This window comes from Propithecus coquereli, unplaced genomic scaffold (genome assembly GCF_000956105.1).
Source record: "Propithecus coquereli isolate 6110/MARCELLA unplaced genomic scaffold, Pcoq_1.0 Scaffold27, whole genome shotgun sequence".
Taxonomy (NCBI): domain Eukaryota; kingdom Metazoa; phylum Chordata; class Mammalia; order Primates; family Indriidae; genus Propithecus; species Propithecus coquereli.
In genome coordinates, this window is record NW_012148285.1 from 14832321 (window position 1) to 14845402 (window position 13082).

General features: G+C 39.8%; 1 protein-coding gene across 1 annotated transcript in view; it reads left to right on the forward strand.

The window, feature by feature from the left end:
* The window catches only part of KIAA0430 (KIAA0430 ortholog), a 42013-nt gene that overhangs the window by 8533 nt on the left and 20398 nt on the right, over positions 1-13082 (forward strand). The window contains exons 5-13 of the mRNA XM_012647721.1: positions 1214-1440; positions 2525-2642; positions 3199-3371; positions 6302-6730; positions 6920-7074; positions 7163-7321; positions 8339-8528; positions 9244-9422; positions 10610-10690. Of these exons, the coding sequence (XP_012503175.1) occupies positions 1214-1440; positions 2525-2642; positions 3199-3371; positions 6302-6730; positions 6920-7074; positions 7163-7321; positions 8339-8528; positions 9244-9422; positions 10610-10690 (1711 nt within the window). The remainder of the gene's footprint in view (positions 1-1213; positions 1441-2524; positions 2643-3198; positions 3372-6301; positions 6731-6919; positions 7075-7162; positions 7322-8338; positions 8529-9243; positions 9423-10609; positions 10691-13082) is intronic.

Here is a 13082-nt window from a genome sequence, read left to right on the forward strand (position 1 = left end):
TAAAATGTGTATATTTAAGTAGTTTTCAATATCTGCTACATTGCATTTAATCACCTTTAAAAGATTCCTTGTGGTTCTAAAGCTACTGTGTATGTGAGTCCCCATTTCCATCTCTTAGTAAAAATCTTTTTATTGTAGACCAGGAAGTCATTTGCCCTTTATGTTGGGCTGAGGCTATTTGAGATCAGAAGCTATGTACAGGAAAGTGGCTACTATATTAGGAGAAATAAAGTGCTGGAGTAGACATGGTGTCAACTTAGGTTTGTAATCACGTCTGTTGATTGTATTCTCCCTGGAAGTATTTAGTATGTAGAACAATTTAGTAATGGTTAATTTAGAACAGTATTTGAAAACCTAAGAGTTCTCAGTTAAAAACATTTCCCCAAAAAGTAGGTAGTGATATTTTCTCTTTTGAAAACATTTTTAAAATGTTAAATCTGGGCCGGAGGAGGTGACTCACACCTGTAATCCTAGCACTCTGGGAGGCCAAGGCCGGAGAATCAAGTGAGGTCAGGAGTTAGACCAGCCTAAGCAAGAGTGAGACTGCAGTCTCTAGAGAAAATAGAAAAATTAGCCAAGCATGATGGCACATGCCTGTAGTCCCAGCTACTTGGGAGGCTGAGGCAGGAGGATCACTTGAGCTCAGGAGTTTGAGGTTGCAGTGAGCTGTGGTGACACCACTGCACTCCGGCCTGGGCAACAGAGCGAGACTCTGTCTCAAAAAAATAAAATGTTAAATCCAGATGTTAATTCAGTGTTTAAAATAATTTGAAATCAACAATAGTGACAGCTTCACCCTTTGTCAACTCTTCTTTGTTCTTCCATGCTGAGTAGGTAGATAAGCATGAGCTAAGCATGAAGATCAGGTCTCTGGAGCTGCAGTATCCAATCAGTTACACGTTAGTGTTCCGAGAAACATCACCGCTCACCATGAGAATGGCTCATGCTTTGAGATGGGTTTATGGTGGGTTTAAAGTCACTTGACTTTTAGATTTGTGCTCTCCTACAAAACAAGAATAATCTCTTAGAGTGATACATTGGCAACTTGATACTTTGGCAGCTTGGTTGCTTTCAACCAGTGAGGTTGGTATCCTTAAAACTTAGCATCAATCATTTAATTTTTCTGCCACTAAGAATGATAGTAGCTACCTACTATTTTAATTTGGCCTTTCTTTTTCACTGCATGTAATTGAAAGTGTTAACATTTCTTAAGGGTCACCAGAAGTTGCAGTAGCCGGACAGGTGCTAGAAAACTTACCCCCCATTGGAGTTTTTTGGGATATTGAAAACTGCTCCGTTCCCTCTGGCCGCTCAGCTACTGCTGTTGTACAGAGAATCCGTGAGAAGTTTTTTAAAGGCCACAGAGAAGCAGAATTCATCTGTGTGTGTGACATCAGTAAAGAAAACAAGGAAGTTATTCAAGAACTGAATAATTGCCAGGTGAAAAAAAGTTTTCTTTTAAAGAAAGAATTTTAATCTATGGTAGAAGAATAAACGTGTTTCTTTTTAAGAATTCTGATTCAAAATTTGTTTAATGATATTGTGCTAAGTTTTGAAATAAAATTAGGAAAAGATCATTTCAAAAGTACAAGAAATTATTTAATCATGTTTGATCTTTCAATAATGCTACTTTTACTTTAGTGCTATTCTGGTGTAATGGTTACATATGTATTGTTTCCTTTTGATTTTGGTAACTATTCTGTGAAATAGGCATGTAGGATTTATTATTTGTAATTTACAAATGAAAGTAAGGCCCTGAGAAGTGAAGCAACTTCATTAAGATCACATGGCCACTAGAAGAGCTAGGATTTAAATCTAGGTTGTCTGGCCCCCAAAGTCTGTGCTCTTAAGCTGGAACTAGCAGCCAGGTCTTTTGACTCTCAGACAATTAATTCTGTTGATATTCCATATTGCTGTCTAAAATCATATATTTATGTTCTTTACAAAAACTTAATAAATCCTATTGTGTATTGCAGGTGCCTAAGGCACCTGTCCAAATAAAACTTTCCTTGCTTTGGAGGCTTATATGTAAGCCTGATAGTTTTAACCAGAATAAACACATTTTAGCTCCCTTAGGGGCATACTCCTCCTCTCTTTACTACCTAACTCCTGATCCTAAAAGCCATAGGCAATGAGTAGAATAGACAAATGACATAAATCTTACCTTCATTTATCTAATCTCTGCCACCTCCAAATTGTTGGCAAAAGCTACTAGAGCAAATTTAACAACTTCAAATTTCATTTCCTTTCTCCTACTTATTTTCTGAAAAGGAGATAAAAATACAAAAACAGAAGATTAGAGATAAGAGCCAGGGTAATAACAGACCCAGTTAATTCATATGGAGAGTCAATTTTGAAATTATTGAGATCTGGTTGCAATTTTTTTCCATTCCTCATAATAATGATAAAAAGAGGTTTTTTTTCTCTAGGATTACGTATTAATTCTAAGAATTAGAATTGGGCAGAGTGTGTAGCAATTTTTTAACCCCAGCTCATGCTCATTCGTCCTTATAAATTAATGCAGGTAACTGTTGCTCACATCAATGCTACTGCGAAGAATGCTGCCGATGACAAACTCCGACAGAGTCTCCGAAGGTTTGCAAATACGCACACTGCTCCAGCCACTGTGGTTCTTGTGTCAAGTAAGTGTGGAAACATTTGCTAATTCCAGCTAAACTCACTGTGTGAGAATTATCACAGAAGCAGAAACATGTGAAAGTAAAATGTACCTCCAAAGAGGCTGAAATACATAAGACATGTTTATGCTTATTGTTGAGAACTGCTTAGAAAAAAAATTGGGTCTATAGGATTTTCTGTATTTTCTCCTTGGAACTTGAGCTCTCGTGGGGCCAGGTTTATTAAAGAAAATGTGATTTTTTATTTTTTTATACTGGGCCTAATATTACAAATTTTGAAAGTCTAAGATGAGTAATTTTCAAATGAGTCTCCCCAACATAATAATAATTGCTCCATTTTAATGCTAGAAGTAACACGTGTCTTGGAACTCACTATAGGTGTGTGGTGAAATTATCTTACCATATTAATTCTTCTGAATGAAATGTGCTCCTGTTCTAAGAAGGGGGGAAGCGACTTTGAATATAGTCCAGCCTTTTTTCTAAGTGGGTGTCAGTAGAGTTGTCTGTCTGTCAAGTGTTTCTAATGTTTGGGGATGGGGTTGGGCTGTACCTTTTATTTCAGCTGATGTCAATTTTGCATTGGAACTTAGTGACCTGAGACACAGGCATGGTTTCCACATAATTTTGGTCCATAAAAACCAGGCCTCCGAAGCACTGCTGCATCATGCTAACGAGCTGATCAGATTTGAAGAGTTCATTTCCGACCTGCCCCCAAGGTTACCACTAAAAATGCCAGTAAGTGGGTTTGCATTATTTTTGCCATTTTCCAATATTAGATTATGGAGGCTGAAAGATAGCCCTTCATGAGGGGGTCGGCATGCCCAGACAAGGCTGTTCTTTGTAAGAAGCTGGTCAGATCATGGCCACCTTCAGTTCTTCTCTTACAAATATACAGAGAATTGATATGTGTGAATTTTGCTTTTATTTTTTTGAAAATATCACAGGGAATTGTAGATTTACCTTACCAACAGCCTGTTGCCGGTGTCTCCGTAGTGTTTTCTGTCAAGTCGATGGAAATAAGGGAATAAGGTCATTACTCTTTTTGCTTCTAAGTATCAAGGGTAGAGAATATAGTGAGGGTTTGCATATACTTGTGTAGTTGGCACCGGATAAACAGAGTAATTGTGCATTTTTTAGGCATTTAATCCTTAAGCTCCAACAGGCCTCTGAGGCTATGCTTTCTATAGTGCAATCCATGTTGTGCCTGGACACAATTAGGAGTGGCGGTTACTGCTACACGTGTAGCCTGTTTAAGCCACGTGCTAGGAGAGACTGAGTGTATTTCCAGGAGGACAGCGTTTCTGATAGACTTGAATTGGGATAAGGAAGTTTACTGTAGTGTTGAGCTGTGTTTAAGCTGTTTGGAGAATGTATGTGTAACTCTTAAAGAAATAATAATAATGGAGAGGAGTGATCGTGTGGATGATCCAGGACAGTGGGCAATCCTATACAACAAATGCAATTTTAACATTTAATAACTTTATTTATTTATTTATTTTTTGAGACAAAGTCTCACTCCGTTGCCCTGGTTAGAGTGCCGTGGCGTCAGCCTACCTCACAGCAACCTCAAACTCCTGGGCTCAAGCAATCCTCCTGCCTCAGCCTCCCAAGTAGCTGGGACTACAGGCATGCGCCACCATGCCCAGCTAATTTTTTATGTATATATTTTTAGTTGTCCAGCTAATTTCTTTCTATTTTTAGTAGAGACGGGGGTCTCGCTCTTGGTCAGGCTGGTTTCGAACTCCTGAGCTCAAACAATCCTCCCGCCTTGGCCTTCCCGAGTGCTAGGATTACAGGCGTGAGCCACCACACCTGGCCAACATTGAATAACTTTAGAGTTAGACACGTACCTTAGAAATGATCTCACATAACATCCTCATTTAAGGGAGGAAGAAGTCAGCTCATGGAAAGAGTAAGCAGCTCATTAGCAATTCCTTCTGCTTTTGTTTGACACTCACTTTTCTAACTTTGAAGGCTTTTAAGTCAAATATAGTATTTTAGGTGAGAACTTGCCCTCTTTGGAGATCCTTACTCCTCATGATTAAAAAAAGATTGATTATTCAAGACATTCAGTCTTAACAGATGTTTTTTCCTCATCCACTAGAGAGATAAGTTAAGATACATTTCTTTTTAGTCCATTTAATTTTAATAAATTAAACATGTATTAGTACTGCCTGGGTTTTGAGTCCCAGGTGTCATAGGAAAAGTGCAGATTTTGTTGATGAGTGGTCAGCTTCCCTCAAATAAAAAGAAAAGCCTCTGTTTAGAAAAGTAACGTGTTCATTATAAAAACAAATAATAATATTCAGAAATGTGGAAAGTGAAAACCCCATAATCCTCCCCTCCAGGAGTAACCACTGTTAACAATTTGATCTTGTTCTCCAAATTTCAAAAATGTAATAAATTTTTTAAAAAACTGTGTCACATATATAGTGTTCTGTGGCTTTTTTTTTTTTTTTAAGTTAACAATGTCATAGCTTGTGTGTCTTTTCATGTCAATATAACTATAAATCTACCACATTTTAAAAACCAGAATGTTGGTTTGAAAAGTACTTACTTGGCTGGTTTTTAACTTATGTAACCAGTCTGCCTATTACTGGACATTTTGTTTTTACCCAGTTTTTCACCATCTTCCTTCAAGGGAACCTATGTCTTCTCTGGGCTCCCTGGCTAATATTCTGTAGGGTAAGTTCCAAGGTGTGAAAGTTCTGGGTCAGAATTTTATTAGCAAGATCCGAGTTGTCCTCTGGGCAGGTGGTACTAATTTACACGCTTCTCAACAATAAATGAGAGTGTCTGTTTTAAATATTTGCCAGTCTGATAAGTGAAAAATGATATCTGCTTATAATTGGCCTTTTTATTAATCATTAGCAAGGTATAGAATATCCTTTTATTACTGTTGTCGTTGGCTCTTGATATTTCTTTGTAAGTTGTTCACATCCTTTGCCCATTTTTAGTGATTTCTTTTATGGCTTTTGAATTTAATCCTTTCTATAATTATTTAAAGTTTTCTCTTGGTACCCTAATGGTTCTGCTTCTTGATATATAAGTTTCAATTCACCTTGGAAGGGTTATGACCACCTACTGCCAAACAGAACTTCCAGGCTAATGACTGACAACCTGCAGTTGTAGCTGAAAAGGCTCATAACTTTATAAAAGACATGAATATGTCAACAGCCTTGCTAAATAAATAAAATAGACTTTTAGAAAACAGGTTTATTGAGATATGATTTACATAGCATAAAATTTACCTCTTTTAAGTGCACAATTCAATGATTTTTGTCAATTTACTGAATTACACAACCAGTTTTAGAATATTTTTATCACCTCAGTAAGATCCCTTATGCCAGTTGGGGATAATTCCCATTCCCACCCCCAGGCAGCCACTCATATTTTCTGGACATTTGTCTTCAGATTTATCTTTTCTGGATGTTTTATAGAAATGGAATCATATAATATGCAGACTTCTGTGCCTAGCATCTTCTTTAAAACAACAGTTACCTATCAACTCTAAACAAGTTCACCTTCTCCCATCTAAATCACTATCATCTCCCTCCAAAGTTATTAGCTGAAGTTTGGAGGTCACTCATTGTTCTTCTTAGTTGGAAATTGAATGCGTGTCCTTGAGAGTTAACCTAATGTAATACTTTTTCCCTCTGTATTAGCAGTGCCACACTCTGCTCTATGTTTATAACCTACCAGCAAATAAAGATGGCAAGAGCATCAGCAACAGGCTCAGACGCCTGTCCGATAATTGCGGTGGGAAAGTGCTGAGTATCACAGGCTGCAGTGCAATTCTCCGCTTCATAAACCAAGACAGTGCAGAACGGGCTCAGAAGCGCATGGAAAATGAAGACGTCTTTGGTAATAGGATCATTGTGTCATTTACTCCGAAAAATAGAGAACTCTGTGAAACAAAGAGTTCAAGTGCAATTGCTGAAAAAGTGAAGTCTCCCAAAAAACTTAAGAATCCAAAATTATGCCTCATCAAAGATGCAAGTGAACAATCTTCCAGTGCCAAAGCCACGCCTGGAAAAGGGTCACAGGCAAATTCTGGATCTGCTACAAAAAATACAAATGTTAAAAGTTTACAGGTAATTTTGATACCTCTTGCTTTCTGAAGTTTATGGTAGGTTTGGTTTCTTTGTGTCTGTGTTTCGGGTGCCTGCTTGCTTTTGGTGTGTCCTTTTTTTATTGACACCGAAAGTCAATTGTTTTCATACAGGATCTAACACATCTTAGGTAATTAAATTTTAAACCCCACTGCACTTGTGTCTTTCAAGGAGCTGTGCCGCATGGAGTCAAAAACTGGTAATAGAAACAGTGAGCACCAGCAGGGTAACGTGAGGCTGGTACCTCCTCCCAGTAACTCAAGTGCTGCAGTGCTGACGTCTAAAAGCTCCGGGATGGAAGAATCAGTTTACAAAACCAATCAAAAGTATGTTGAATTACTCTTTCTCGTAGTTGCTTCTTTAATGTGATGGAAGACATATGACCTTTTCCCTTCAATCTTCCCCTTCTGTTAGAAAAGAGAACCTCAGTACCCGAAGTGTTACAAGTTCTCCTGTAGAGAAAAAAGATAAAGAGGAGACTGTATTCCAAGTGAGTTACCCATCTGCTTTTAGCAAGTTGATTGCATCGAGGCAAGTTGGTCCTCTGCTCACCTCTCAGTCTTGGTCTTCAAGGTAAGTCCAGCTTCCTGACCCATGGAAGTGGTTGTATACAATGGGATGGGTTATGAAATATAGTATGTTTCAAAAAACACAGAAATGCACAAAGTGAGTCTTCCATCCCTGCTCTGCCAGTCCCTCTTTCCCCAAGTAATCGTGGCTAACATTTAAGAGCAAAGCTTCTCACATCTCTCCCTTTTCCATGTGGAAGTCTGGGTAAGCAGAGGACACAAGGCTGACCTGGAGTCCCTGGCCAGTGCTGAAAGGCATGTTAAGATGTCCTTGCATTCCTCGTATTGGGGGAAAACCCCAAACTAGGCATGCGTTGGCTAGTCTTATTACTATGGTACTTTACGGGAAGTTGTTTGAGAAGTAAAGGTCTCTGTAAACCACTGTAATTATCTCTCACTTTACGTTATTTAAGCTTTCTAAACTCACACCAAGTAATTCTTGAGGCTTAGGAGATAAAGGAGCCATAAGGCCATGTTGCATTCCCGTGGGCTCCTTCTGGCACTGCATTTGTTCTGTTGTATTGGCGAAGAGTCACTATAGAAAGTGCCTGTGGACTTGTAAAGTTATATCTAAAAATTCACATTAATGTTTACTTGTATGTAGAAGGACTGCAACATGTGAACAAGAATATTAACTTTTTTAGAGCCACAGGGAAGGTTATTAAATGACTTAAATTGGTATCTCAGGCTAATTTTCTAAGAATAAATGCCCAAAGCAGAAAGTTAATTCATCAAGGCTGCCTGTAATTTTTGCCTTTAGCTTTCAATAATCCAGTGAAAAAATATTTCATATTAAATAATTTGTTGGTTAATAAGGGTTCGATTGATAGTACTTTTGACAGTTAAATCTAAAATCAGTATATGTGTAAGATTAAAAATACATTTGAAAATGAAATGTTTGGTTTGGTCGTGTTGTGAGAAAGCTGTTTCTATATATAGTTGCAAACAAAGCCTAAATGATAAAACCTGAATACACAGAAAAGGTTTTTAAAAATAATCTCAATATGTGTGTTTTAAGCAGGAGCATGTCTCCAAACCTTTTAAACAGAGCATCCCCGCTTGCTTTCAACGTTGCAAATTCGAGCAGTGGAGCTGACTCTCCAGACCCATTTGCAAATGGTGCTGACGTCCAGGTCAGCAACCTAGACTACAGATTATCCCGGAAGGAGCTGCAGCAGCTCTTGCAGGAAGCATTTTCCAGACATGGCAAGGTAACCTTTTCCCTCTTGATGTTGCTTTAGTTTTACTCTTTCCCGGAATTTCAAGTCAAGAGAACTTATTTTGACACACATAACCACAGCCAGTATATAAGTGTGACTGAACAGGTTTGAGCTCCTTCCTTTTCCCTATTCTGCTTGGAGTGGTGGTGTACATCAGCTTTTAGAATATAGCCCCATGGAGCAAGAAATGTAGCAGTGAGAAGCACTTGTCATAGGCAGGGATTTAAATGACACTTTGGTAAATAAAACGTAATGGGTTTTAGTTAGCTCTACCTGCTGAAATACACAAGTAGGATTCTAAAATAATGTTGGCTGTTTTCGTTTTTTTCTTATTATATTTGACTTAGTTTTTAGGTGCAGTTTACTTAAAATACGCCTTTTACAGATTCTTAAAATGGCTATGTCCTGGGTTTTTGCAGAGTCTGGAGAAGACCCCCCAAAACTCCTCCCATGTGTTGGCCTCTCAGTCTGCCTTTGAGAGCTCTGTGTGCCACACAGGCAGACAGACCAGGCCAGTGTCACATCTCTGAAGGTCACCCCATGCTCGCTTACTTACGTTCTGGTCAGCAGAAGTGCAGAGTTCGGACAGGTTCTCTCATGGAAGCACTTAAGTCCACAAGCATGTTCCTTAATGATTCACTTTCGGTTTTAAGATGACAAGGTTCTGGGTAGACAAAGTGTTCTGTTTGCCTTTTTACTATTGTAGGTGAAGAATGTTGAGCTCAGCCCCCATACCGATTATCAGCTCAAAGCTGTTGTTCAGATGGAAAACTTACAAGAAGCAATCGGTGCAGTGAACAGCCTCCACAGATACAAAATTGGCAGCAAGAAGATCCTGGTCTCACTTGCCACAGGAGCTGCTAATAAATCACTGTCTTTACTGAGGTGAGAAACAAAGAATGTATTTCTTTCAATAGATAACTTTTGACCCATAAACAATTTTAGGAATAATAAAAATGGATTTTATCACATTCCCAACCCTCTTGTGATGATTACATTTGCATTAATGCTTCTCAATTGATAGAGTTAGAAATAAGCCATTTGACTCTTATACAAGTCATTAATCAAGGGTGAAGTACAGCTTAACTTGATAGGCACTTGGGAGTAAAATAGTGCACCACATGTCCAGAACAGGTCTAAAAATAGTAGACCTCTACAATAAAAGTTTACAAGCCTGAAGAGTCTAAAATATTACCTTCAGATCTTAGTACAACGTGGATTTGTCTATAAAGGATAGACCTACAAAGCTCCAAGTTCTGAACTTGGAGATATATCCCTAATGTCAAGTAGAAACCCAGCCTCATAAGTTCACATTGAGACTGTCAGTCTTAGGAATCTGGTGATGATTTTTTTCATAATGAGATTTGCTGCTGCTTTGGCTCTCCCTGTTTTGGGGGGAGCTAATAAAACAGGAGCCATTCCTGGATGTCTGTTTGGATGATTAAGGATCTTTTCTCTAACTTGAACTTCAATAGTACTTTTTCTCTTAGAATACAAATAATACTTATTGAAGAAAATTTGAAAAGTTCAGAAACATAAAAGAAACAGGGAAAAAAAAAACATCCGTAGTTCAGTGGCTCAGAGTTAATCACTCCGAACAGTTTGGTGTATTATTTTTGTTGTTTTGTAGGGTTTTTTCTTCTTTCAGTGTTTTTGGGTGCCTTTTGGTTTTTTTTTAAACTACAGTTGAGGTTACATTATATGCCTTTGTATATCCTCAGCTACAAGAATTCAAATCACATATGTCTAACATATAAACTGCAACACGGCAGGAGATATTTATGTTATTCTGCCTTTTGCTCTGAAGTAACAGTGTCTTTTTGCTGCACAGGTGTGGAAAGCCCTGTGATTGAATCTGATAAAAATCCTGGTGTGTGACTTAATATTCTTTCATTGACTTGTCCCCAAAATCTTTTTTTTTTTTAAGTTTTCTGGAAAGTAAATTCTGATGTATCAGAAACCAGTAAATTTATTTTGCATACACATTATATTTTATGAACTCTTTTTTCTTTAAATACAATCTGTAATGTGGAAGAAATGGTCTGTTCTCTAATGAAAATTTTGTCTTACAGTGCAGAAACAATGTCTATTCTTCAGGATGCTCCTGCCTGTTGTCTGCCTCTTTTCAAATTTACAGATATCTATGAAAGAAAGTAAGTTAGATTTATTTGTTCATTGATCCAGTCAGTGCTGATTGGTGTCTTACATGTACAAAACTATGATAGCACCTCTTCTTTACCAGCCTGGGAAGGGAAATGAGACAAAGACACTGGTGTTCAGATTTCAATTTGGGCTGGGTGTGGTGGCTCACACCTGTAATCCTAACACTCTAGGAGGCCAAGGCAGGAAGATCACTTGAGGCCAGGAATCAAGATCAGCTTGGGCAACACAGCAAGACCCTGTCTGTACAAAAAATGAAAAAAGTAGTTGGGCCTGGAGGTGCATGCCTGTAGTCCCTGTTACTTGGGAGGCTGAGGCAGGAGGACACTTGAGCCCAGGAGTTCAGGGTTGCAGTAAAGCTGTGATTGTACCACTGCACTCAGCCTTGGTGATAGAGCAAGACCCTGTCTCAAAAAAAAAAATTATGTTTAATATACATTTTAAAATCCTCTTTCATTTTTAACAAATTTAGATGTTCAGTCCCCAGAGCTGTACCTTTTTTTTAACCTCCAATCAATTAGTTTTAGTATTCATTGAGTGAACATTTTTAAGCACTAGACTATAAGCTCTAGGACAACAGGGATTGGCTCTGACCTAACACCATATCCTCAGGCACCCTGCACGTAGTAGATGCTCAACAAGTATTAGTGGAACAAAAATCTGAGGCACTGCAGAGAACGCAAAGTTGGGCAAGTCATAGCCCTTGTTCTTGAAGAGCTTATGTCTAGGGGGAAGAGAGGATGCTTACAAACTCTTTTATAGAATGAAGAAAACTGTCATTGAAAAGGAGAAGCAGGGAGGAGAGAAGATGGTTTCAGGATACAGAGGAGGGGAAGAACAAGGAGCTTGAGCATTATTCATGGATTATAGGGAGCCACCGAAGTACTGGAGGAACAGAGGGAGGGGAGAAAGGTGTGGCAATGGGAATCACGCTTCAAGAAGGCTCTTCCGGTGGCAGTAGTGTCTGAGATGGAATCAACAGGGACAAGAAGAAGGCAAAGAAGGGAAATTATTGCCCCAGTTCTGAGCAGACACTGTTGGGACAGAAGGAACTAGATGCCACAGACATTTCAAATATCTACTCAAACAGGACTGGGTAACAAGTTTTATGTAGCAGGCAAGGTAAAGAGTAGAGGTCAGTTTGATTCTGAACCTTGGATGACTAGGAGGATGGTTGCACAGGTAAAATGGAAATAGGGAAATGAAGCGTGCTCAGGAGGTACAGTGAGTTTTTGGTCTTGGTTTTGGTCATATAAGTTTTGGGGGCCATTGGAGTAGCTGGGTAGAGAATTCAAGTAGTAGTCACATTGGGAGGCTGCCTTGGGAGAGAAGTCGTTTCTGAGGACATGGCAGACATGTGGTTAAAGGTGATCGTGAAAGACTTAGGATCAGATAAGGTTGGGGTGTGGGGAGGAGAAACAGGCGGGCAGACCTGGATGGAATGCCACCAGGGCCAGGGGAGCGGGCGAGAGCCCAGGGGTAAAGGTGTTAGGAGGAGGATGTGTGGAGAGAGAGCACGTCAGGAATGGGCAAACCCAGGGGCCTGAGGAGGTGGTGTGGGGCTCGGGGGTGAGGTAGAGGCCGCTGGTGACTGTAGGGTCATCATTGCAGAGTCCTGTAGAGGAAATCCAGGGGGGAAGGGGCTGAGAGACTGGGTGGTGACACAGCAGAAGCAGCTCCTGAGAGACGGCTGTTTTCATCAGAGGGGAGGGAGCACAAGGGAGATGTACGTCTACACAGCAGGCGGAGAGCATAAGGGACTGGGTTTGGTAGAGGGAATCTGAGTGTGTGCAGGGCACGGGGAAGAACCAGTGGATAGGCAGTGGGAAGAGCAGGTCGTGTTCATTGAGCCTATGAGCCAAGCCCTGTCCACGCTGAATCAAACGTTGTAATCTTCATGTCAACTCTGTGCAGTCAGTGTTATCATCACCCCATTTTACAGACGTAAAAAGTGAGGCCCAGATGGGTTGTATAACTTGACTAAGGTCTGTACACAGGTTAAAGTTGAGTCAGGGTGCGAACTCAAATCTGCCCATCTCCAGAGCCTGCGCCTTTAAGTTCTGAGTATGAAAGATACAAGTCAGGCGTCCTAGAGGATGTGTGGACCACACAGTTGGGTATAAGAGAGAGGACGATAATGAAAGGCCTGTACTTCTGAGAGGGGAGAGCAGAGGTGGTGAGAGGGAATACAGGGGGCATTGGAAGTGAGGGGGAGCCAGACGGAGAGAGATCATATCAGACAGCTCTCCATCCCCAACAATTAGGTGAGCTCACTTACGGAAGCTGGGCAGGGGTTGGGGGTGGCTACCCAATGATACAATCACTGTAATGGGCATTGTGCCAGAGTTAACTTAAAGTACCAAGCATCACTGGTTCAGTAGTAGA